Raw genomic sequence first — 27764 nt, 5'->3', positions numbered from 1 at the left:
CCAGAAATGTCAAACTCCCTTGCTGAAAGGAGTACTCCCAGGGGGCAAGGGGAGGGACTTCTGGTGGCAAAGGTCAGGGGTTAGGAGGGACTTCTGGCCCCAAGATGGCAACCAGGGGGCAGGGCATCTGTCAAGAGGCAGGCCTACCTTTGCGGCCCTTCACATCTCGCCAAAACTTGGTAAGCAGCTCTCCAGCTGAAATAATTGCCTACCCCAAGTCTAATAAGCCAGATGTTGAAACCAGAAGCACAGGAACAAGGCAAAAAAACAGGGACCAGGATGGGCTACAAGCAGCTCACCAAGAAGTTTGTCGGGGGCAGCTCATCACTGCCTACCCTGCTGGTCGGGGAAGTTCTCTTTGGGGCGTAGCAGCCAGGAATCCCATCTTGAGCTGGAGCAGGGACTCATCCAGCAGCTGAGCTGCAAAACCCTGCACTTGATCATTACTCAGAGAAACCACCTTGTTCTGGCTGCAGATGCTCTGCCAACTTATCCCACTGTAACACTCTCCTGTGCAGGTCTTCAACGAGGGTCAGCTGCAAAACACATCATCATGCAGGTAAGACCCCCACCTACCCTACAACATTTCCTTAGACGGGCAGGCCTACCCATCACCACAATAGTCCAAGTTTCTTTAAACACTTTTACTTAAATTCTGGTGTGAAATGTCTAGATTTTAGCATGTTCATTATTAGGGTCTGTGATCCTGAACCTTTTTAGTCTGGAAACAGTTTAGTTTGACTGGTCCACGCTGCTCTTCCAAATGAGAAGAAGCTGCAGAACAGAGCACATGTACACACACCTCCTACTCATGCTACTGCTGTCTCAGCCCCTGAAGGCGATGGGGCAACACAATGGAGTGTACTTGAAGTGTATAGGCAGTGTGCCAGCCTGTTCACCATGTGCCCCTGCTTGCAAAACAGGCAATATATAGGACCTGGAAAAATTGCTTCATGATTTTCTATTTTGAAGCTCTCTAGCTATTAAACTTTTACAGAGACTTTTTCATAGGAATGCTGAGACCCCTCCCCATAGCTGTACATGCAAGGTGCCTCTATAATGACAACTGCTCAGCTGGAGAGTTGTGCTGGTTGCCCACTGTCCTCCTCTCACCCCCAGCCCTCCTCCCCAACACAGAAAGACTGTGACACCCTAATGCTTCAGTCTGTACTAGTTTGTCCAAAGTTGCTGTCCAGACACATGGGAGTACTGCTAGCAGGCAAAAAAACTGAACTCACAGGCTTCAACCGTTCATCTCTTCTAGTCCGGGACCAGAGGTCTCATTCTAGGTTACAACTATGTTGTAATCTGATTTATAAAACACCACACAGCAAGAACACTAAGGTCTGCAGCTATTTTATTTACAAGTATACATTTAACACAAAGAAACACTGATATCCAAGCCTAGTTAAGAGTAGTGTAACAATATGCATCATTTGATGATTATTCTAACCAACAAACTACACTGAAAAATTAATGCCTTAAAATTCTTGGTCATAATATTAAGAAATACAATATATAAATTGAAAATATGATTGCTTAAAATTTGAAAATGGAAGTGAAGCCATTTGCACAGGAGTCAGAGTTTAACATAATCTGAAGGGAAAGGCTCCAACCAATTGTAAATCTTTCAGGTTAAACAGAAGAAAAAAAAAGAAGCATAGTTTATCCTTGAAGATAATGGGCAGTTTGCTTCTTCAGGTAGAACGTATTCCCAGTGTTCTCAGGTTTTGCAATGGAATTACATTACTGAGCATGAAGACTTCCCGTGTGAAGCTGCCCCATCGATTTTTTCTGCCTCCAAAATTATCCTCTTAAAAACATCAACGGCAGTCTGCAAAGAGAGGGTGTGGTTAACATGTGGGCTGAAATTACTACTTATTGACAGAAAGGTGCCTTTGGCGCACACAGATTTCTTGGCTAGTCTAATAGACAAATGCATGTTCTAAACACTCCCAACTGACATCAACAATCATACAGAAAGATCTGGATAAGTAGGGGAAAAAATTAACTGACAAGTTAGCACAAAAAAATCTCTTTTGGAAGAACAGGCATCTTCTCCCCCCACGATACACCTCCATGCTTGGAACATGCACGGAACATTCTCTAAATTATTCCACAGTTAAGCTGAACCATATCGAAACAAATCTAATGACTGTGCTTCTGCTTTGTATTGAGAGCATTTTAAATAGCAAGTTTGTGCTGCCTGGCAGCACTGAAAGTTCAGAGACTCTGCCACTCAAGAGTACAAGCCAATTCATATACTCACTCCCCAAGAAAATCTTACTACAATGCAGAGAGAAGAGGCATTTTCTTGTAGAGCAAGAAACTCTACTTTTGAGAAATGTGTTTTTCACTCAAGCTAAAACCAAATCAGCCGAGCTTTTAGAACTTCAGTGTCTCGTGTCTACACAGTGAATCTTCTTATGCCGCAATACTGATGCATTTGGCATAAAAGGGCTATCATTCAGCTGCTGCCTAGTTTAACACAGCCATGGAGGTGTCATCATGTCCACCTTTACCTACATAAGCAGGGGTGACACTGCAGTACACTCCAAAGCAAGAGCTGAATTAAGAGAAGAAAAATACAAAGGTAAAAACTTTAGCCAAAAACATTGTCAGCAGGCCCATGGGCAGGTAGCTTGGGCATATGGACAGAGTCAAGGCTTCTATTATGCACATGAAACACCCTAACTGCAGAATACTGAACATTATCTAATGCCTTTGAGCTTCATAGTGTGACAAAGTTTAAGGTATTATGGAGATTTCCTCCAAACAGAAGCTATCCATCTGGCATGCACCCCTTCAGCAAGCTGCCCCTTAAGCAGGAGTTGCCTCTCCAATCACCTCTGCTGAAGCTCCCTGGCTATCCTGTCCATCCTTAGTACATAGTAATTCACTAGCTACCATTCTCTTAAACCAAACTGGGACCCTCTGACCAGCTCCTTGCCCCATTTCCTCCACCTCTCTCCATACAGCTGGCAGCTGAGCACCCTAGGTAGGACCCAACCAAAGCTCCTTCTAAGCAGGCTAGGCCACACCAATAACAGCTCTAGCTGGCATAAAGGGCGATTAACAGGGAGCGCTCCTGTGGCTGCTGGCAGGATGTTTTTGACTTACACTGCAGGCATCTCAAGGAATAGGATTCTGCAATCTCTACACTAGTGATGCCCAACCTTTCAGGCCTATACATAGGGGTTATTACCAATCTGGCATGCAGGACCAGGCCCAATGTGTGGCCCTATGCCAGACTGCACCTGCGGGCCCAGGTTCAAGCCCATGTCATCTGACCCACAGGGCTTGGAAATTCAGTAGCAGGGCAGTGGTGAGTAGCATTAATTGCCACCACTTCCCCACCAGCAAATTTCTGGACCTGCAGGGAACCTCACGAGCAGTATGACCTAGCTTTGTGGGCTGGAGGTTGAGCACCACTGCAGCATACATTCCTTTTTGCGCCACTGTCCGGAAGCCAACATCAACAACAAAGTCATCATCCTCATTTGGGGTTTTGAGTTTAGCATGTTGAGCAGGTGGTATTTACATTCAAAGGCCAGCATCCTTTTGTGCACCACTGTGTTTCCTCAGGCTCTGTCACCACTGATGTTTCATAAGCAAAAGTTCACACAGCTTGAATCAGAAAGGAAAGAAGTACATTTTCTAGAAGGCTTTAAGGCAAGGAAACAAAATATGCTGTGCAGTTTGAAATGAGTACGTGCTCGCAACAAGCTACTGGTTACCAGGTGTTCTAACTTGGCAGATGTATTTTCTCCATGAAAACGCATTTAACTGGCTTGCTGCCAAATGAATCCCACCAACTCAAGTTTCCTTCCAATGCTAAGGTAATGGCCAAGTTCAACCTGCTCTGGTCTTGTTACTGTTTCCCATATTTAATGCCAGATGTGTGCTGTATTGTCTCAGAGACTTGTTAAAACACTTGGGTAGCTAGAAGGTGAGAGTTCTCACCATACAAAGGAGTTTTTGTGCAATACAAAAAACCTGACCTACATGGCCAATTCGCCTTTGCCTGCACAGGAAATACACTGTATAGAATAAGGGGTTGGCCAGTTCCAAAACAACACTACAGACCCCATCTACTGCCTCTTGATGAAAGCCTCTCCCAGGAAAAACCTTACAAAGGAAAAAAAAGAATCTGACCGAAATATACTGCAATGCTCTTTCTTAAATGCAGCAGAGATTTTAATAGTTTGGCTCAGGCAGGCAACCATCCCACCTGGAAAAAGGCTATTTAAAAAAAGAGCATTTGTTCTGTCAAATCAGAAGAGGCCAAGTACCCTCAACACACGTACCGAGCGCCCCTCACTAAGCAGCCACGGGGCAGTTTAATACATGTATACACTGTATAAACACAGTTTAAACCCTGCATGCAGGTTCACTGATCTTCAAAGTATTCCTCCTCCAAGAATGTGCAGAGGACGCCTTGCAGCACCCGGGTATTCTATTAACAATAAACTCTTAATCTAACAAATGAAAGTGCTTTTCTATATTTATGTGCAAGCTTCAGGGCATTTGACATTCCTTCTCTTCCCACCGCCCCCGAAAGTACAAGAATGACAGAGACAGGACAGGACAAAGAGGCAGGGTCAAAAATGCAGCTGGACGTCAGACATGTAACTGCTGTCATTGTATTTCCAGCTTGGCCTTCGTTCATTTTTATTTCAATTTGCATTCTTAGCTGGTAGTGCTAGTTGATCTTGGGTCCCAACTTGGACAGAGGATCTTGAACAACAAACTCGGCAAGGGAGAAATTTCCTGTTTTCAATCCTCTGCCAGTCCAAATACTTAAGACCACCTACCACGGCATCCCCAACCCCCAGGGCATCCCACACCACTCCACAGCATGTTCTTCCTGCAAGCTGCGTCTGACAGGGCCTGAGCAAAGTAACATCCAAACAGCTCTTTTATGGATCACAGGAGACTGGGTCTTACTATCCACTGAAAGGCCAGCTTTCTTCCCCTGCAAATTTTACTGTCTTCCACGTTCACTCAGAAAAGGCTTAGCTGCTCTTCACTCTTGAAAGCTTTCCAGTAGATTGAATCCCAAATGAAAGATGGAAGAGGACTCTGAGGTCACTGTACCAATATAACCATTTTCATAGATTTCATAGACATTAGGGCTGGAAGGGACCCCGGAAGATCATCGGGTCCAGCCCCCCTGCCCCAGGGGCAGGACGTCAGCTAGGGTCACAGGATCCCAGCAAGATGAATGTCCAATTGACTCTTAAAAGGCCACCTCTGGTGGCAGTCTGTTCCAGGCCTTGGGGGCTCAGACAGTAAAAAAGTTCTTCTTTACATCCAGCCTGAAATGGTCTGGAGGAGTTTGTGACCGTTTGACCTTGTCATCCCATGGGGCGCTCTGGTGAATAAGCGTTCCCCCATATACTGATGCACACCCCTTATATACTTATAGGCAGCCACCAGGTCCCCCCTGAGCCTGCGCTTTTCTAGGCTGAAGAGTCCCATAGCTCTCAGCCTCTCATAAGGCCTGTTGATCATGTGCATGGCTCTCCTCTGGACTCTCTCAAGCTTCTCCACATCCTTTTTAAATTGTGGAGCCCAGAATTGGATGCAATACTCCCCCTGTGGCCTCACCAAGGCCGAGTACAGTGGGAGGATGACATCCTGGGATTTGCTAGAGAAGCATCTATGGATGCAAGGCAGAGTTTTGCTAGCTTTGCTGACTGCAACATCATATGAGCCGAGCCACCAATGTGAGGTTGCAGCTGGCAAAGTGAGCAAAACTCTGCCTTGCATCCAGAGATGCTTCTCTAGCAAATCCCAGGATGTCATCCTCCCTCATTTTGGTCTAGGACAAAGGGTGAAGACCTAGGCCTGGGTTCAGGTGAACACAAAGACGGGCCCATCCAAACAAAAACTTCAAGCTCACCACCATGGATAGTTCAATCACTTCATGTTCACTAAGACCAGATCGGTGAAATGGCTCCTCTACTGGCAAGCTGGCAGGAATGTCAAGAAGGTGTTATCTGTCAGCTCTGTGTTCCTGAGGGAGGCCTGGCACCCAGCTTACTGGACTTACAAAGGACTTTTTCTATTCCCTCCCCCTCCCCCATCTAACCAAAACTAAGCAGAAGAAAAGTTTAATAGGCATCTTGGGCCGTACATTCCTGGTCTCAGTCTGGGACGCCTATCTAAACCTGATTGACTAAAACTCGGTTGCCGGGTTAGGGAATGCTGAGGCAAGAGAGGGACTCAGAAGGGGTATGGGGGACATTTGAACAGTGGTTAAGGGTTCATCACAGCGTCCAGCCCATTGGAGCCCTGACCACAAATGCTGTCATACTTTTCCTGGGATGACTGGTGGAAGTCCTCCCTATAAAGTTTATGAACACTCCAAGTAATCCCCTTAAGTATGTTAAAAGACTACAGTAAGATCTGAAAGTCATGCAAAGCTGAGGTTTATTCACAACAGGTAAAATACAAAACACTGATGCTGACTTCACAGTGCAAGCGTAGCTAGGCCAACTGAGAAGAAACAATGTGGTATCTCTTCCAGTATATCTTCTTTATTCATAATAATTTCAAGCTGGCTCCTAGGTGTCTGGTTATTCCTTAAAACTTTATGTTTTTCCTGGCTGTTAATCAGTTTCTTGAGATGTTCCAAACCAGATAACCCCTTGCACCGAAAAAAGTAATTCATTTAAATTGAAACATTATATAACAGAATTTTCCCTGTCAAATATGACTTGGGACGCTCTTGGTTTACACAATTAAAAGAATGCTTTGAAGAGGCTGGACTAAGGTTATAAGAAAGATGTAAGCAGCAAACAGTGTGCTTCAAGAGGGAGAAATCTCTCTGACACCATCCACTGTTGTTCTCGAGCAGTCGGGATAAACAGATCATCTCTGTTGGTCACCTGTTTAACCTTCAAAGACTGTGCTAGGAACTTTGCCTGTCAACAAACCACCCAAGTGCCTTGGAATGGTGAGATCTCAGCTCTCGCTCTCTCTTTCTCTCTCTAGGAATAGCTTTCTGAACCTGAACTGTATTAGTTAAGCTTGAGCTAGGTTTCCCCAAATACTCATTTGAACTAGGATACTATTGTAATTGTTTTTGTTTTTCCGTGCATGGCTATTACTACTAGTACCATCATAAATTTCATATAATTAGCAATAAATAACTTTTATAGTCAAACGGGTGGTAACCAGGTGAATTTTTCCTTCTCTACTTCCCCTTCCCCACTTGGTCTGCAGCAACGCTTCTTTTACCTAAGCCAAAGATCCCTGTGAAGCACAAAAATACTGTGGGGTCTGCTCATCAAGAGGCTACCACTACTAGGACAGTTAGGTCAAAAGATTGGGACATGATGAGTTTGAGACATAAGGGGATCAGCTTGTACAGGCTGATTGACCCAGTTTGGCTCAGACGGGTCGTACTGAACTGAATGCTGGCCCATGAGGGTGTCAGCTGGACACCCAACCTGATTCAGAGGTATTCTGTTCACCAGTGCTCGTGTCTGACTGTATTTTACTGTTACCTTAATGAACTGATCCCTGTCACATGACAGTGTCAGCCTGTACATGCTGATCAACCCAGCTGGGTCAGACATGTCACACTAGAGAGAGAGAGATAGAGAGAGAGAGAGAGAGAGAGAGAGAGAGAGAGAGAGAGATAGTGTAAGAGTGACAGTGAGAGAGTGAGTGCGCATTTGACTGATTCAGTGGCTGGAGGAACCCAGCCCCATTAAAACTGAGTCCTGCAAGATAGCTCCATTGGGGGTGAGGACTTGCAGAAGGGAGACATACAGCTCCATATAGAAACACAAGTAACACAAGCAGCATATTAATAGACTTACCTAGAAATGTACCCCTAATAAATGAGCACCCCCAAAGTGACAGGCAAATCTGGTAACAAAGGGCAGAACAAACAGTGCTCCCTGAAGCTGAAGCCAGCTCCACACACACAGATGCAGAGACAAGTCTGCCCATAATTTAGTCCTAATAGGTGGGTGGTTATGGCACCCACCCAGGAAGCTGAAGACCCAAGTTCTAGGCTACCCTTGCCTAGAGCAGCAGCAGCAGACAGGGGTGCTTGTGCCCAGCGCAGGCGCTGCCACCCAGCAGCATGTGGCTCTGGCCAGCATTGTACAGTGTGGCCTAGTGGGATTTGAGCCTGTATCTGACTTCCCACCAGTGTGCTCTAACCACTATACCATATGCCAGACATCACCTGAGAGCACCTCTTTTATGACCAGGCACTGCTCCTTGTGTTTAACAGCCAGTGGATAAAGACAGATGGTGAGCTGAGCAGTGGGGAAGTTTCAGTGAGATACCTGCTGGCTAGCTCTCTTCCTTTCTGGCCCTCCTCCTGGCTGCCTAGGGGGCTGGCTTCAAAAGGAGTGATGGAGAAGAGGTGAGACAGTGCCTAGGCTTTGGCATAGTGGTTAGAGCACTATGCTGGCAAGTCAAGGAGATAGAAGTTCAATCCCCACCTTCCCTAGGTGGGGAGTCTCTCTCAGGGTAAGTGAGATCAGCTTGGAATGGGTGTGTGTATACACTGGCCAGGCGCTTAGCCAGCATAGATATTAGGAATACACTTACAAATCCCAGGGGTAATTGAGTTGCTATCTGCACTTAGACAGTTAAAATGGCAACCCAGATATTTTATCCAGCCCACAGGGACCCTAAAAAATTTAGAAAATAAATATTTATCTGCCCCTGGAAGCCAGTCAAAGATGACAGGAGCCAGGGGAAGCTGCAGAAGCAAGGCCCACCCGGCTAGGCACACTCCCCCCACCCTGGCCAGCTCCCTTCTCCCTGCTGGTGCAGCCTAATCTGGCTCCAGAGAGCTCCTGCAGTACTACACCCTGCACCCCGCTCTGGGCCCTGTTGGAACTGGCTCCAGTGCAGAAGGGCAGCAGTGGCAGACAGGTGAAGTGGCAAGCGGTAGCATGGGGCCACGCCAGTGCCCCATGGGCAGGAGCACGTAGCCCAGGCTTGGAGGAGCACTGATCTGCCGCAGAGATATTGTGGGCAAATCCTCCCCCTCCACACATGCCACAACCCTCCCCAAACACCCTCCACCCACACACACACACACACACACACACACAGAGCCCCCCACAAACCCCATACCCACCCACACCACATATCCACATACACCCATATACTCCCCCACCCCACATACAGCCCCCACAAACCCCACATACACACCCACACCCTCTTCTGCACCCCTCCATACCTACCCACACTCCCCCACAATATACAAGAGTAAGACTTAATTTTAAGCTATTGTGCAATCACCTCTATGTACACTACACAAATACATGTACATCAGGACAAAAATACTTTTTGAAATCAAATTAATGCATGTTGTAGTAGTTTGATTTTTAGAATATAATTTGGTATTTTTCTGTTTCTGAGATAGCAAATCCCCTCGCTGAAAGGAGTACCCCGGGGGGGGGGGCGCAGCAGCACACCAGCCGGGCCACACACAGGCACGGCAGCAAGGGGAGGGACGTCTGGTGGCAAAGCTCAGGGGTTGGGGCACCTGTCAAGGGTAGGGGCTACCCTTGCAGTCCTTGAGCACCTGCCAAAACTCAGTAAGCATCCCTCCACCCAAAGTAATTGCCTGCCCCTGGTTAAAAAGCTACCATTTAGCTGAAAAAAGGGAAACAGAATTCCACCCTCAACTGAAGCCATTCTTTGTCACTGTTAGGATATTAGGCATTATAGACAGTGTTAATGTCTTATCCAGGGAGAAATAGATCAACACTACACTAACATGCAGGATATACTGATCCCATTTGAAAAGCCTCAGACTTGCCCTGGAGAAAGAATTGCCATGGACTGAGGGATCTTCCTCCTCAGAACTGTCATTAGAAGCTTGAATCGCACAGAATCATCTGATATGTAGTTACATCTACTGCTCTTGTTGCATATTTTATGCATGCTCTAAAGGACTCAGCGTATTATGCATACCAAAACTGTATATAGGAAGTCAGCTGAACTGCAGTCTGCCCAAATGTCCCTGTATCACCACTTGTACGCTATATTATGGTACCATAACAAACCCTGCTGTAGTCGGTCAATGGGACTTTATGTTAGGACAGCAACTTAATATGCAAAGCATGTGGAGTGTTATGTAAAAGCTGAAGCCTTTTTGTCCGAATGCTGCCTGCTTCTCTAGCCTGTCATTCCAAGTTTCAGGAGTTGTTCTCAGGAAGCTACGCTGCACAATATGAATTAGCAAGAAGTTGTTAGCTACATGCAGTTGCCAAAAGGAAACAAAGTAAAAGGCAACAAGAATACCATCTGGCCAAAAATAAAAATGTTAACTCAATTTTGATATATTCAACTTAAAGATTGCGCAACCATAGAGACCCTTCTAACTGAAGTGCACTTAGGAAGGTTTTTAGTATCCTCAGCTTTTCTCCACAACTCCACCATAATGATGGTTTTGTGCTGTGCCCAAAGTTGTCAAGCTTGACGCAAATCTTCAGGCAGATGGAGGTTATTTATTTGTAGTACTTTAAATGGGATTTCCTTCTATCTGAACTAAGTTATACAACAGCTTTTCCTTCAGCAAGAATACTCTTCTGCCCTGTGGAACCTGGATGTTCCCCAATCGTTCACTGCCAAGAGCACAAGTTCTAGCAGCTACCAGACAAAATAAAAAAGGGGCTGTTTTAACTGGATTGCCAGGTTCGTGTCATGAATGTCAGTAAGCTACGGATCCGATAATTAGGTATGGAGGAGAAACAGGAGTTAGTTTCTGCCTGCAGTAAAGGTCAGTGTGGAGCCTCATTCATTGTAAATGAGTCTGACCGCATAAAACTATATTTGGGAATTACTACAAGCCTCGTTGCTGGCAACAAGAAAAAGAAAATCATTTGAGGACAAAAGCGGTTTGCCAGGATTTCAAAGCTGCAGGCAATTAGATTACTAGGTTGAGAGAGTCAGAGGTGAGGTGTTGGAAGAAGCACCACTAGGTTAAGCAACATGTCCATCCACATGAGCTGACTGGATTGCTCAGGATGCCGGTTAAAAGAAAAGTGCTATTCAGTAAGCTTTTACACACCTCCACTGATTGGTGTTGGGTTAGTAAATTTAGTTACAATCTAGATTCTCACAATTCAGAACCAACAATGGAAACAATGTTCACTGGTTATGTCTGAGTCAAATTTTGGCCATCCCCATCATACCTGTAACCAGTGCAGCATTAATTGTTCCCAATATCTATGCTAAACTCTCCTGTGAGGCAGAGATCCATTACTCTTGTAGAGGGAAGGGAAATACACCAGCAGAATCTGAAATGAATCTCAATTTGAGTCCTTGGCTTGTGCCCAACAAGGAGGCTCTTCCATCATGAACTCTTAGTGGTATATTCCTACTATGAAGACGTACAACAAATCAGGTTTTTTTTGTTTTATTTTTTTTACAGTTATTTGGACAGCTCAGAGCCTTTACAGTTTCAATCTAGATTCAAGTGCAAAGTGACACCTTGAAAGGCTTCCACTCCAGCACCAGGACTAAGATCAAGTATAGAAAGAATAGTGAAGTTAAGTTCTACAACTCTTTTCAACTCACCTTGGTTTGCTTATAGCTCAGGGACTTATCTGTACAAGCTTGTAAACAGGACCCCGATGCAAATATTTCATTTCCTACTTTCAACAGGAAATAGCATTACAGGAAGCATGTGAAGATGCTTAGAAGTCTTTTGAACTCAAATCCCATTATTTGCCCTTCAACAAAAGCACAGACGCATTTTAAACGGTTACCTGATTTTCTTTAGCAGAGGACTCCAAGAAAGCAGCATTCCAGGATTCTGCTAAAGCTTTCCCTTCTTCATAGCTGATCACCCTGGCCAAACAGATAATTTATATGGTTAGGATGAAAGAAGGCGGTTTGGTAACTAGTGGCAAAGTTACAGCATTTGACATGTAACTGGCACTTTCCTCAGAGTCAACTTAAAAAAAATGCAACATCACTTTTATGCACATTTAAAATACCCATATTTATATAGTATTTTACATTCTGAGAATAAAAAGTGAGCATGCAACTTATCCCCATTTTAGGAGTAAAAAAGATTTAACCACTTGTGCCAGAACCTCTCAGAAACAACCAGGATTCAAACTGGAGAACCAGATTCCTAGAACCAAAACTGTCCACACCCTACTAGTTGCAATATCCTGGTTTTTCACAACTAACATTTAATTGTAATCTGAGTCAAGCACCATACTTCCAACATTAGAGCTGCATCCAAATTATTCTAGCAATGCTTGCTGCAAAGAACTGGTACCTTATTATTTTTCAGGCATACACTGAGCTTTACGTACCGCTCCATATGCAGGTCTTTTTTATTTCCAACCAGCATAATGGGTATTCTGTGAAAAAAAGTTAATAGCTTTCAGAATAGTTACAGTATACCGAACAAAGCACTAGTAATACGCCTGCAATGAAATGAGATGAAAGTGTTACTACTTACTGGACTTTTCCCACCATATCCAATAACTTGCCATGGATAACTTTAATCACTTCAAAACTGCAAAATAAAGGGATGAAGTCACACATGCACTCTGATGTTTAATCTTAGTACCCAACACACAAGCAATTAATTCCATATGTAGATTGCTGCGTTTAAAAACTTTCCTAGCTACAGCAGCAGAGCTACTGAGATGTTGCAAATGTTACCAAGTCGTATACAGAGAAGCCATATATGGCCTAGGGCACCATAAAAGCTATCCCAGTTACCCATCCTTACATTGGCTCTTTAGCAACATGCAATTTATTACTTAGGTTGGGAGGGGATCTTATTTAAAGCATTACTGAAGTTCAATACACCTATCTGGCTTGCATTACACACCGCCTAGAGTTTAACAGAACATTTAGCTACACCAGTTTAGAAAGTCTGGAGAGGCAGGTCAAATTAGGAGCACAGTCTTGCAGTAAGTCATTCTGCAATACTGTTACAAAGCATGCAGGGCTCTGCTGGAGTTTATAGTACTGGTTTTCTTTTAAACTTTATTTTGAAGAAAATATTTTTTCAGAGTGTATACATTATAAAGAGAAACCCTGAACTGTGATTTCCATGGTCAAGAGATGCAAGTAGTATGCGAAATGCAGATATTAGGGTTACAGGCACTAAAAGAAATTACACATGAAAACCCAAATGACAAACGTGGGAAGTTGTCCTAAGGAATTCCAAGTCTAAAAGGATGAGAAGAAGGATGGGATAAGTCCATGAGGTTAGAAAGCACAGAAATCAAAGGAGAATTACTTTAAAAGCATCTTAGAATAAGACTTTGTTACACTTAAACCTTGATAAAGAAAAAGGGTGTCAAGTAATCCTACAACAAAGGTAGAGACTGAGCTGTACCTAGATAATCTTCAGCTAAACTACTTTGCTGTCAGATCACACTGACCAGGAGGCAAAAAAAATAAAAAAGAAAAGAAAAGACAATCCATGATGTGTAATACAAAGGGAGGACATGGATATGAAGAACTACTGCAGCCAAAACACAATGTGTTCAACTGATCTCTACCCCTCAGCTCTGAACATATGACATTTTATATTGGGTCACATGATTTTAAATGAACATACCAAGTCAGGAAGGTACCCTGTCATAAGAGAACATGAAACACTATATTTAAAGGAAAGAAAGCAAGGACAATTAGACCTGCTGGTGTGACCTTAATGGTACTGCAAGGCTTTAAATCTACTTTGGAAGGAAAATGTGTATAATGGTAAACAGAAGAGAGGGGAGTACAAGTGAGCTTACTAAATTTATATGGCTCCTCCATGACAATCATTTTGAAAAGCCAAGGTACCAGATCTAATGTGGGAACTCCAGTAAAGCATCTCACATAATGCCACGTAAAATACTAGTTAAGATGAAGGGAATACAGATTAAGATGCTTTTAAAGATGAATAAAGAGCTAGCTAAAGGAAAGCTAACCACCTGTGATGGAAGCAGCAGCATTTAAAGACAGGTCTTGAACTGACCCTATGAAATATTCAATTAATGAACCATGGAAGACTAAAGGGATGTGCCAAAACCTGCTATCAGCAACACAGGGCCAAAAAACTGAAGGGCCTTAATGTTTTGAGTAACAGGCATAGGATGAAGTTTAATAGTACTGTACAAGCAGCAAAATCATGTGCTTGCAAACTGAACATCAGCTGTCACCTGGAAACTCAGCTGGAAGTGAATACAAAAGGAATATACATCTGCCATTCATGAACTGACTGCAGAAGCTAAATGACAACAGCAACAGAAGAGCCTGGGTATCAACTGACCATGAATAAACTCTTATGGGAAGTATGCTGACTCTGATCAGGAGTGATGTTTCAGAATAGCCTTCCAATAAAAGTCATGGAGAAAATCAGATTCCTAGTCTTAAAATAGATCTTAACCTGTTTAAGGGATTATGCAAGAGGGCTGCTTGTGATGGCAAGGGACCAGACTCTCACCCAAAAGGTTCCCTGGAGTCCCCTCAATTCAAAATGGGATACAGCTAGTGTTACCAAACACAGCAAACAAACCAAACATATAGTCAGTTAGAAGCCAAACAATACAAAACCACAGAACCTACCTGGAGATACAAATTTAGAGTTTAATTAAACTAAACTAGAGCAATAACTTTCAATAAGTGACTGAGAGAACGTGTATAAGACTAGATTAAAGAAGTAGGGCAGTTTGCTTTTCTTCAAGCCCTTCTCTTCATACTGAGTGGGTCTGTCAGAGGTTTTCCCTGGTAAAAAAAATAATTTTCAATAGAATATCTGCATCAAAGCTGCTGCCCATCTGAAGCAGTGCTCAAAAGTCTGAATTCTAGGGTCAGTGTACAGGCAGACACCTAGATATAGGAAGCAAAAATGACAACTGCCAAGATCCAAGTGACCAGCTGGGTAAATGAGCAGTGAGTAAGCAATGTCAAATCAAACAGAACATTTTCTTTGCAACTGCCAAGGCTCACAGGATGCAGCACCAGGCATACCCTTTTGTTCACTGTAGACGAAGGATCTTCCAATGCAGAGTGGACGTTTACTTGAAAGAGCCTAGCAGTAAGAGACCATAATGCACTAGAACTTTAAATCCCTAGGCTGTACAAGAGTATTTTGCCACTCTTAGCTAAGCCTTTACACCGGAATCTGACTACCCTACAGCAGTATCATCAGTTAGACAGGACAGGCTTTTGTTTTTTCTTCGCTCACATGGTGTTTCAAAGGGAGAACTAGAGCCAAAGTTAAGGAATTTATCCTATTGTTTATACAGCATAGCCAATGGAAGCTTTCCAAATGTCAATGTGCTTCACCCACGGTCAAAACTACTAACTAGCTATCCAATCCTTGTTCCCTGGTGAAGCTGTATATTAACTCTGCATTTTTTTACTGTGATGACAAAGATGTGGGCAGTCATCCACTTTTAAAAGTGAGTGAATTATCTTAGTCCGTTTCATGCGAGTCCAACAGTGGTAATGGTAATAGTGCCAGCTACAGCCACATCTAAACTTGTAAGCAAGAGATAAGAAGCTTGATATCCCTGGACTGTAACAGGGCTTAGGTGGTTTTAAAGTTATACTGACTTCTTCCCCAGAAGAATGCATTTCACAGGACAGAGGCAACAAGCTCACTTCTTACCTTTAAGGCTTTCATTACCAGCCAAGCCACTCTACATGCTTTTGTTATTCTATCTTAAAGCATAATCGAGCTGCACAGTTTAGCTCAGATGAGTACTGACAGTACTGGAGTATCAAGGATTTGAATGAATTCTCATTTCTTTTGAAGAGTTTGTAAGCACTGAACAGGAAAAGGCAGCACTTGATAAACCTTGGGTTAAGAACAAACTTTAAGCTTGTTCACATAATAAGTGAGATAAGGATGTTAAAGTTTACTAAGGAGATAACCCTTTGTTGAAGATGCTGTATGACAAAGACAACAAATTCTTCTGCTAAAACCTACCTTTATACAGACAAAATAAGCCAAGGGTCCGAAAAAGGAAGACCGTATTAGAATAGGGAAAACAACATACGTAACCTAATCAAGAGGATGAATGCTTCTTATGAGTCAAGACACTAATTATGATGGGGCCTTCAAGCTGAAAGGGACTGCAACTTTAAGAAACCGAGTGATTCTCAGAAGCCCTTTTACAATAAGCCACTGACTTGTAGGTGGTCATTTGCAACATGTTGTGCATTTTACTATAAGCAGTCAGCTAGAACCACACAGCACCTGAGCTTGCTTATCAAATGAATAATGTCAAACGAACCAGTGACAAAGACAGAAAGAGAAAGAGGCAACACCGTGGATGCACTCTTCTCCGGCCTACAACAGGCGATACAACACAAGAAGTCAGAAAGCATGTGGTTGTTACTGTTCTTGGTCTTTTTCCAACTTGGACATCAGAGTCCAAATTTTCAGATGCTCAAATGCAGCAGGAAGCCCTATGTATTTCCCACAACCAACTTACAGACTTTTAAGTCTCAAATAAGTGCAGCTGAAAATGGGCTACACATATACCCCTACTGCTGTAGTACATATAGTCCCTGGGTACATCGTAGATTGATCTCGATGTGATGCAGAGGTCATTCATTTTTACTCACATCAGTAAATGAGAAACTAAGACAGAGATCTTATAAATTTGCTCAAGTAGTAGAAGCAAGACTTGTTTGCCAATAACTTATTAGGTTCAGTAGGATATTGCCAAACAATTCTTGCTCCTTGGACATTCCCTGGAGCAGCAGCACAGCTGCAAACACTACCACAATGTGGAAGATATTAAGGGGCAGAGCCAGAAATTTAACCCAGAGCAGCTCTGGCTAGTATCTGAATAAGAAGTATGAAAGGAATTGCATTACCTTTTTATTGACGTGACTGAATAAACAAGAATGTAGCCATTGATGTCTATGGAGTACGTCTGAGGAAATATGGAGTATTCATCCTGTGGAAGGAAAATTGTACTTTTAACAATGGTTACTGTCAAGGATCAGGCTCAGGACTATAACATTGCTGGCAGTATTAAATTACTAGAAAATTGAGCTGCACGAACACCATAAGCATACCTGGGTGCACCCTTAAGACTTTCAGGCATTCTGAAAAAGAACTGCTATTCCTAATGTATTACATGGAGACATTTAGAGGAACTAAATGAGAAAGGAGCTAAAGGAGAAACGCAAAGTGCTGCACCTAGGGAGGAAAAATGTCCAGCATACCTACTGCCTAGGAAATGACCTGCTTGGTGGAACGGAAGTGGAAAGGGATCTTGGAGTCCTAGTGGACTCCAAGATGAACATGAGTCGGCAGTGTGACGAAGCCATCAGAAAAGCTAATGGCACTTTATCGTGCATCAGCAGATGCATGATGAACAGATCCAAGGAGGTGATACTTCCCCTCTGTCGGGCACTGGTCAGACCGCAGTTGGAGTACTGCGTGCAATTTTGGGCGCCACACTTCAAGAGGGATGTGGATAACCTGGACAGGGTCCAGAGAAGGGCCACTCGTATGGTTAAGGGCTTGCGGGCCAAGCCCTATGAGGAGAGACTGGGGCACCTGGACCTCTTCAGCCTCCGCAAGAGAAGGTTGAGAGGCGACCTTGTGGCTGCCTATAAGTTCATCACAGGGGCACAGAAGGGAATTGGTGAGGTTTTATTCACCAAGGCGGCCCCAGGGGTTACAAGAAATAATGGCCACAAGCTAGCAGAGAGCAGATTTAGACTAGACATTAGGAAGAACTTCTTCACAGTTCGAGTGGCCAAGGTCTGGAATGGACTCCCAAGGGAGGTGGTGCTCTCCCCTACCCTGGGGGTCTTCAAGAGGAGGTTAGATAAGCATCTAGCTGGGGTCATCTGAACCCAGCACACTTTCCTGCCTATGCAGGGGGTCGGACTCGATGACCTATTGAGGTCCCTTCCGGCCCTAGCATCTATGAACTAAAGCAGTAAGGGATGGGATAAGAGACCATGTTAACAGAAGGCTATAGTTTTGGGGATTGGTATATTGACAGTGGGGGAAAGGTACATCGACTCCCTATAAAAAGATTGCACACCAACCCTGAAGGGTTTATTTATAACCTCCCTCTCCACCCCCACACTCGCACACACACAGCCCCCATCAAGCATAGGCCATTTACAGTTCTATTTCTGCTGCGTTAGAGTGCAAGCCACTCAGTACTGCCAGCCAATTACACCACGTGCAGCTAACAAGCCTAATTTCAGACTAAGCCTTCAGCACTAAGCAGTTTCAGCTTCAGTTAAGGGTTGGAAATCCACTTACACTCCTACTTTTCAATGATTTTAAGGGACTTCCACAGGTCATCTAGTCTAAGGCAGGGTTCATCCCTGTCCAAACCATCCCAATTAAACCCTTACTAAAACTACACAAGTAACCCTGCCACAACCACAAAGTGCAGTGCCCTAACCTGCCACAAGTAAAGCAGGTGCACAAAGGTAGCCATGTCCTGCTGCTGCACAAGTTGTTAAACTATGCTTGAAGATTCAAGGAAGAGAGCCATGCCCCTCTCCCTCACCCCCTGCTACAGAGGAGGGCAAAACCACCACAGTCTGTACCAATCTGACTATGGGGTAATATTCCTTCTTGACCACAAATGTAGCAATTGATCTGAGCAGAGGGGCAATAGGCAATACCCTTTAGGTGGGAGTCTCTGGGTTTTAAAGCCAGCAGGAGCACTGGCACATCGCAGTCAAAATCCCCAGTCTTGGTTGTAAGCAACACCCAATGCTTCTGACAGAGGGGGGAAAAAAATACAACCCCTGACATTTAGTGAGGGGGAAGTGGGAAAAATTTCTTCCTGGAACCATGGGGAAAGCAGTGAAGTCCAAAAGCATGGGAAATATTCACTGTATCATAACACAGACAACTAATTCCTAGATTATCCCTGACCACTGTCTATCCAACCTCTTCTTGAACACCTCCAATGATGGAGAGTCCACAACTTCCCCAGGCCGTCTGTTGTACTGTCTCACTGTTCTAATAGTCAAGAACGTCTTCTTGATATCTAAGCTAAACCTACTTTGCTGAAACTTCAAGCCATTCGTCTACATCCTGCTCTCTGCAGATAGAAAAAAAGGGATTCTCCCTCATCTTTATGGCAGCCCTTCAGATATGTAAAGGCTGCTACTATGCCCCCTCGAGTGCCTTTTCTGCAAGCTGAGCATGCTTATTTCCTCTCACTTCTCCTCGTATGGATTGTCTTCCAAGCTCCTTATCATGTCGCCTGCCTCTCGACCCTCTCCTACTTCTCCGTATCCTTTTTTTGGAATATGGAGACCAAAACTGCAAAAAATATTCTGCAATGGTTAGGCTTCATCTAGAACAAAGAGGCACTATCACTTCCTGTGTCTTGTACCTTAATGCTCCTACTGATGCAGCCCCAAACTATATTCACCTTTTGTGTTCCTGCATCACACTGCAGAGACTCATAATTAGTCTGTGATCCACCAAGACTAGATCCTTTTCCACAGTGTTGCCAACCAGCCACACCACTCATTTTGCATTTGTGCTTTTGATTTTTCTTCCAGAGGTATAGCATATTGCATTCATCAGCACTGAAAATCATCCTGTTAGCTCCAGTCCATCTTTCCAGTCTATCAAGATCCTTCTGAATTGCACTCCTGTCCTTCAACATGCTCACAAACCTTCCCTGGTTTGCATCATCTGCAAATTTTGCTCAAAAAGCTTTCTGCGCCAGCATCCAAATTCAAACACATGGAACAGCACTGGGACCAGGTCAGTCCCCTGTGGGACTTCACTCAAAACCTCCTGTCATTCTGACATGAATTAATTTATAATTACTATGAGGAAGATGGACAACTGGCTTAATAGCCCCAAGAAAAGGGTAGTTTTGTCTAGCTCACATTTCTCCAACTTGTTTCAGAAGATCATGTGGGACTCTGTCAAAAGCCTTGCTGAAATCCAAGTACACTATATCCACAACATTCCCTTCATCCACCCAACTAGTTATCTTGTCAAAGAAGGGTATCAAGTTCGTTTTGCATGATTTGCTTGTAGCAAATCCACACAAGCTGCTTGTGATCAGCCTTTCCTTCTCCAGATGCTTACAAATGGACTCTATTATAATCTGCTCCAGTAACTTCCTGGGCAAAGCCTTCTCTGCCAATTCCTTTAGTGCTCTGGGATTAAGTTAATTAGGTCCTGCTGCCTTCGGTGAATTCAGACCAGCCAATAACTCTGTAACTTTTTTGTTGTTATCTCATCCCTCAGTTTGTCCTCTTGCTTATCCAAATAATCCTTCTTAGCTGCCTGGTTGTGGACTTATTTTTTTTGTGAAGACCAAGGCAAAGTCATTGTTGAGCAGCTCTGCTTTGTCTGCATCTTCTATTAAGAGTTTTCCACTGGTCATTTAACAGTGGATCCACAGTTTCCTTGGTTTTTACAGGATCTCTTCATGTTGTCCTTAATTTCCCTCATCAGGTGAAGTTCGTTTTTTACTTTGCCTTCCTGATTTATCCCTGAGAATTGTTGCTATTTCCCAGTATGCTTTCTTGGTGACCTGTGCATCTTCATAGCCTGTATGCTGTCCTTTTGCATTTGAGGCATCCTAGAAGCTTCTTATGCAGCCACATTTGTCTCTTGCAATTCTATCATGTGCAATTCCATCATGTTGGAACAGCTTCTTGTTGCGCGTCCAGTACTGTGTCCTTCAGAAGCTCCCAGCCCTTCTGGACACCTTCATGTCTCATATCCCCTTAAGTTACTTGAAATCCAGTATCTTAAGTTTTGCTGACCTCATGTTTTCCCAATGTCAGGATCAAATTCTATCATATCATGATTGCTTCCTTCCAAGATTCCCACATCACCTTAAAATTTTTCACCATTTTTTTTCCTGTTGGTCAGTACAAGATTCAGGGCAGATGATGATCCCTCCATTGTATCCTTAAGTTTCTGGAAGAGAAAGTTGACTTCCACAAAAGTTAGGAATTTACTTTACATTTTATTTTTGGCTGTATGATTCTTCCAGCAGATATTCAGAAGATTAAAGTGTCTCACCAGTACCATCTCATAATTTTGGATAATGGTGTTGCCTTCTTGAAGAGTGCTTAAATCCACCTGTTGTTCCTGACTTGGAGGTCTTTAACAAATCCCCATCGTTCTACTGGTGCTGTATCCTTCACCCTTTATCATCAAGCAAATACACTCTGATCTGCTACATTTTCCTCCTGAACCAGGGAATAAGTATGTATTTCTGACATTCAAGGCATCACCACCATCTTTTTTCCCCCAACACTCTCCTTCAGAAACAAAGTGTAGCCCTCAAATGTTGATATTCCAGTCATAAGCAATTAGTATCGCAACAACTTAGTGGGACAGCTCTTAAGTCCATCAAGTGCCATTTAAAAAAAAAGTCACTACTGCACCTGAATACAAGATAATGTTTATTTTAAGACAGCATCATGAATTGATGATAAAGTTACTTTCAAAGCAGGATATCTCCATTGAGAGAGAGAAGTGAAACACTGACACCAAAAGATCCCCTTCCAGTGCCACGCCATATCAAAACTCTTAATTAGAAGTAGCATCATCCCATCATTTATTTGAAAAAGCTGACTCCCCCACATGGCCTTTGGCTGCACAGGTTTTGAGGAAAATGACATCTCGCGTACCATGTTTTAACATGTGTCCATCTCCTTGGCACAAGACGTGTTTGGACTGCAGTAGACAGTACAGCGACATCCCTCTAAACCAGTGGTTTTAAACCAGGGTTCTGTAAGATTTTTTCCAGGGTGTAGCAACGTGGGGAAAGCCTCCATAGCCAGGTAGTACCCTATGCACCCTCATTCTGGGAAGGGTTGTGGCATGCGCACACACTCCTGCCTACATTAGGATTTGCCAAATAAGCCTGAAGCCGGTAGGAAAGTCTGCTCTTGCCATAGCCCTTCCCATGCCCCCATGCTCCTTCCAGAAACAGATGCATAAGATTGTTCTACCTGCCCCATGCCTGTTTCTGAGAGACTCCATGGAGGTTGGACCATCAAGGGTTGTGGCAAGAGAGGGTGTTCCTGCCTGCTTTAAGCTTGCCAGAGAACCCTAATGGAAGCAGAAGGCCATGCATGTGCCACAGCCCTTTCCCAGGGTAGCTGTGCATGATGCATGCAGGGCACTTTTCCTTTGTTGCAGCAGTGATGTCCTGGTTACGAACCCGAGACACCAGAGCAGTGAACTCTACAATACGATGATCTTATTCAACTTGTCCCAAACCACAGGAATAAGAAGAAAAGCTGTGCAGTGCTCTGCAGCAGTGCAGGGTGAGATGTTACTGAGCTGGCCTTGCTGTTCAACCACTGGCCCATACTTTAAGGTTCAAACTTCAGGGTCTTTAGGCCCTTGCAGCATGGAGTAAATGGGTGCTTTGCCTCCAACGCTGTAGTGGGTTTACAGCATTCCAAAGCTGACGCTCCAAACCATGGACTCTCGTGAAACTCTGCCAATTCCCAGTACTTCAAAATACTTCCCCTTAAAACATTCATGCCTGAGAAACAATTAGCATTATAAAGTCTGACTGCCACACACGATTTATTTTAGGAGGTATCAGAGCTGTTCCTAGTCATTATGGCTGAGAATAACACTAGGTGCTTACTTTAGTGGCAGGCTCCAAACAGGACCTCACTTGCTTATGCCCCATAAGCACTCTAGAAATGTTATCATTGGGGATCCTGGTTTTCTCCAATAACAATACTACAAATTCTCTGATAAAAACCCCCAAATAAAATTAAACTCCACTATATGCACGTGAATGCATGTGCATCAACTGAACACGTTTTATTGATACATTTATGATTTCAAAGCAATTTGGAAGTCTACCAGTGCCTCCATCACTATAATAAAATAAATTCTGAATATCTATGAATTGTGGTACTTGATTTTGGGTTTTTTTTTTATCATGGAAATCCAGAGCTCCCCTTGCCCCCTTAGCTCACAGGTCCAGGTCCCTCATTCCCCATCTAAAGTACCCCGACCCTGCTGGTGCCCCTCGCCCCCTACACACAGCCCACTGCCCTATCCCAGCCCTGCCAGAGGGGGCACCCAGGTGCCAGGGCTACAGGGCCAGGGACCCAGGCCCACAGCCCCCCTGACCCCTGCAGCAGCACCTGAGTCCTGGGTGCTGCCTGTGGGAGGTGGTGATTATTGCAGCGGAGCAGAGCACAGAGCCCAACCAACCCCACCCTGGGGGCAGCACAGCTGGAGTGGAGCCTGCTTTGTTGAGGGGGGTAGGCAGATGCAGGCTGCCAGCTGCTGGCTTGGGTAGTGGGGATGGGGCTGGCTCCCCACTGCTGCATGCACTCCCAGGTGGGACAGGGGGGACCTATGCCCCCCAGATCTGTGTGTGGGAGGGAGTGGGTACAGGCTGTCTAGTGTGGGCTCAGACTCCCTGCCCTTCTGCCCTCCCTTGGAGCTGCGGCAGCCTAGTGGGTGGGACCGGATGCAGTAGGGCAGAGGGACCAGGAGGGGAAGCTCCTTGCCATTGCAAGCTCCGTGCCCCAAAGCAGCAATGGGCACAACCCTGCACTGCCACCTACCCCACTCCTGCAGGATGCACAGGGGAAGCTTTACCAAGGCGACACGGGGCTGGTAGGAGCAAAGAGCTTCCCTGCCCAGCCCCATTCTGCCCTGCCATGCCAAGTCCCACTTGCTGGGCTGCAGAGGCCCCAAGGGAGGGCAGCAGGGAGGGGAGATCTGGGGGTATGTGTCTCCCCCCAGACAAGCCACCCGTAGACCCATCCTGCTCCCCGCCAGGGCCTTGCAGCCATGCATTCCAACCTGACTGCTCACGTAGGTTCCTAGTCTAGTTACAGGACCCTCTACCTAACCCAGGAGGTGCACAGTCCCACCAGGGGAAATGCATTTTTTGACCTGGTCCTGGCCACAGGTGATGACCTGGTGAGGGGACTGCGGGTTCTCGACCACTTGGGTGATAGCGATCATCACCTACTGGAATTCACCATCCAGCGCAGTGTGTCAAAGGCCTGCAGCAAGGCAGCAGCCCTGGACTTCAGGAGGGCAGATTTCAATGAGGTAAGGAGACTAGTCAGGGAGGCACTGAGGTCCCAGAGGGGAGGGGCGTTGGGAGTCCAAGAAGAGTGGTTGTTCCTTAAGGAGACGATCCTCCAAGCCCAAAGGGTGACAATTCTCACGCGGATCAAAGGGGGCAAGAGTGCTCAAAAGCCCCCATGGCTCACCAAAAGCATCCAGGAATGTCTCAAAGCCAAAAAGGAGGCATACACCCAATGGAAGGGAGGGGCCATCACCAAGGAGGATTATACCTCCATTGCTCGAGATTGTAGGGGGGCTGTTAGAAAGGCTAAGGCGGAGATGGAACTGGGACTAGCGACCCGGATCAAAGATAACATAATCTTTGACATTTTTAAATATACAGGGGTAAAAAGAAGGTACCAAGTAACGTGGGGCCTCTGCAGGACACGCTTGGAAATCTGGTGGTAGCACCAGATGATCAAGCTAACCTCTTTAACAGATTCTTTGCTTCCATTTTTCTGAGCAGGGACAGGGACATCCCCCCCGGATAGACCCAGGGTCATTTGACCCCAGCATTCTTTCCTGCCCATGGCAGAGCGTTGGACTCGATGATCTGCTTAGGTACCTTCCTACCCTACCAACTATGAAACTATGAAACCTTGGGCCCCAAGCACTGCCCAGCTGGGCAGCAACCCCAGCCCCGCCCAACTCCCTTCCTCCCTCCCTCCCTATTGGGGCCTCCATCCTCACCCCCCCTCCGCCAGACTTACCTGCAGGAGCTGCTCTCCAGGCTGCCTGGGCAGGCCATGTGACCATGGCGACCCCTGCCTGACTGCCCTCTTCCCGCTCCCCCCAGCCCTTTGCAGGAACTCTGCCAGCCTGCAGAGAGCTTTGCAAAAGTGCAAAATCTGTGTGTTTCTTCATTAAAATGAAAAATCTGTATTTTTCTTAAGTAAAAGGGAAAATCAATGTTTTTTTTCAGTAGGAAACTGAAAACCCGAATCCCTTGTTATTATTAACCACTACTACAGAATACAATAATGCAAACCTTTGCTTATCCATGACTTAGTCCTGCCAGTTCACACTGATAAATCAGCCTATTTACAGAATTCACTCTCACCTGCCCAAACACTGGGCAAAAAGCCACATTGTTTGAGTTGACAGGTCCTCAACAGACTTTAAGGATTCTCTATTCACCCCAAACATTAAACCTTTTTACTAATTTAAGGAAATAAGTTATTCTGCAGTAGCTCTTCTAAAGTATTTGTATTCATATGAGTTAGCAGGTATTTTACTGCTGTAAGTAAAGTCTTAGAGAACCTCTTATCCAAATGAACCATAATATTTTTGTGTTTTTTTTAAAACATGCTCAATGCCAGTTTAATCCTACTGGAGGAGTAACACAAGGTCTTCATTCTGAAAGAAGGTTCAGACAGAAGATCACTTACTTGGCCAGCTGTGTCTACTAGCTGCAGATGATATTCTTGCCCATTTACGGTGATCAACTTCGTAAAAGCTAGGAGAAACAAGAGAAATGCACTTCAGAATTCAAACAGAACAAAAAGCACAATGCCCATCCAGTTTTATAGACATCAGATCAGATGCTAGTGAAAACGTTATTTTTTTAAGTGACAGAAAAGAGACTTAAACTGAACTACCACATCTATGGTTAGCTTATAGCAGATACCGCATATCATTTAAGTCTTCCCCACATGAGAACTGCACAGACTAAAGGTAAAAATTATCCGGGGCTGTAATCTCTCTAATGATTTCTTAAGCACTTAAATAGCAAGCCTGTTTGAAGGATTTGAGAAGCTCACTGTGATAATATATTTGTATGGAAACAGACTTACCTGAATGCCAGCCAGTGTCAAAAGACTTACACAGGCTTTTCTGTTTAAAGCTAGTTCAAATGCGACTAGTTTTGCAAATCTACCTAATGAGTGAACCACCTATAACTTCAGGCACAAAGGAATTAAAGTAGATTACTCTGAAGTGTACAAAAATAATCCTGAGAATCAAAATCAACTTGAAGCTGTCATGCCACTATTTTAAACTAAATGTAGTCATCACAGCACATTTGATCCACAATCAGGAAGTACATTCAGTACCACTGTAGATTAGAATATCATTTGTCTTTCATGAAATGCCAAAGCACATCCTGAACAGAGGATCTGTGATAGCCTTAACTCAACGACTTCTTGCTTGGGGGTGTACTAGAACTGTAAATGTTAGTGTAATTTAAGCTAGCTGTCAACAGGAACATGCGAGTAAATACTACAGACAACACAGCACAGAGCTAAGGTCAAGGCTGTGTTTTGGTACAATGTTATGGGCCAAAATTAGGACAGGAAGCAGATCATTTTGAAAGAACGAAGTTAAAAGAAACAGGGTGCCAGCAGCATTAACTATTTCACTGCTACAAAAAACAGGTCTCACATTTTCTGACTCATTTCCAACAGCTTCCCCAGATACTGCAAGGTGCATGTCCCTTACTTATTTGCTAACATTTTTAGTTACTCCTTTAATAACCCCCAAGAGGTAAATGGTGTGGATTTCTCCACTACACTGAAAGTAAAGCATAAACAACTGAGTAAGATGAAAAGAATAAAAGGCATTGGGCTCCAAGAAAGTCAAGAGCATCTGAAGACACTGCAGGAGGAAAGAATAGCTCAGCTGGTTAAAGTGTGGTGATAATGGGCATGTGTAGACGAAATGGGGGCCCTAAATTGAAGTGGTGGGTTTTAAAAAACACCCCTTCAAATTAGGGCGAATTAAACCCCTGTGTTGTGCACACACCTTACCTGCCTCTCCAGCGGGGAGGGGAGGGCGAGCTGCCGGTGGACGGAGCGGTCCCTGGGCTGCTGGGGGGGGGGGGGGGGGGGGGAGGGAGGGAGAAAGATAGTGCTTTCCTCCCAAGCAGCAGTGGTCCCCCCCCCAAGGCAGACATACCCACAGGCACCCAACTCGGGTGGTCCGGGGGGGGGGGGGGCGGCACCACAGCTGTGGAGGGAAGCATCAGTCCCCAGGGGCAGCTCAGGCAGGCTTGGGGGGGGAGGAGGAGGAGGAGGAGGAAGTCAAGCTCACTACTTTTCTTGGGTGGAGCCTGCTTTCCCAGGCTGCTGCCAGGCTGCCTGCAGGGCTTCCTACAGAGCCATGGAGCTGCACAAAGCCCGGTACTTCGCTCTGCGGCTGTAGGGGCAGCAAACTAAAACTCCTCAAAGGAGTTTTAGCTTGCTGCACCCCAAGTCATTTAAGGCACATTACGGTGCCAATTTCCTACAGCGGCTGGAATTAATGTGCAATATGCTGCTGAGACAGGCAAACACCAACACCATTAAAGTGGTGCAAAAGCATTTAACCCGCTTTAAAGTGTCGTGTGCACATGCCCCTTGTTTCGTCTACACATGGCCAATAACACCAAGGTCACAAGCTCATTCCCCAGTTGGACTAATGATCTGGTCCCTTCCAGCTAAATCTTGTGTACAAGAAGAATGCTGAATTTGAGCAGCCAGTCACAAAATTTAGGGCAAGCAGGTAGACCATGACAAAGTCCAGACTACAAGCTAAACCAACAGACCCTCTGAATACATAGTTTAATGCTACTTCAGTAGCTGGAGATTGCAAACAGTATATATTCACATGCAGCCCTCACTACAAAGTACAGCAAGTTCTGCATCTATCAGCACACCTGAAAGCTGGGGGTTTCTGTGTAATGATCTGATGTCACCCCAACATGTCATCTACCTTTTTTAGAATAAGAGTCCAAGGAACACAA

The 27764-nt window shown here is 44.7% G+C and overlaps 1 protein-coding gene across 3 annotated transcripts in view; it reads right to left on the bottom strand.

Moving 5' to 3' along the window:
- Positions 1–1340: 1340 nt before the first annotated feature.
- Positions 1341–27764, bottom strand: part of RHEB (Ras homolog, mTORC1 binding) — a 56171-nt gene continuing 29747 nt past the window's right edge. For all 3 annotated transcript variants that reach the window (XM_014609050.3, XM_019499119.2, XM_019499130.2), the window contains exons 3-8: positions 25435–25502; positions 16837–16919; positions 12464–12520; positions 12315–12362; positions 11757–11838; positions 1341–1834 (exon numbers count right to left, since the gene is read on the bottom strand). In XM_014609050.3, coding sequence (XP_014464536.1) covers positions 1742–1834; positions 11757–11838; positions 12315–12362; positions 12464–12520; positions 16837–16919; positions 25435–25502 — 431 coding nt within the window. In that variant the 3' untranslated portion in view covers positions 1341–1741. The remainder of the gene's footprint in view (positions 1835–11756; positions 11839–12314; positions 12363–12463; positions 12521–16836; positions 16920–25434; positions 25503–27764) is intronic.

This window comes from Alligator mississippiensis, chromosome 5 (genome assembly GCF_030867095.1).
Source record: "Alligator mississippiensis isolate rAllMis1 chromosome 5, rAllMis1, whole genome shotgun sequence".
NCBI lineage: Eukaryota > Metazoa > Chordata > Crocodylia > Alligatoridae > Alligator > Alligator mississippiensis.
This window is presented reverse-complemented; position numbering and strand designations above follow the sequence as displayed.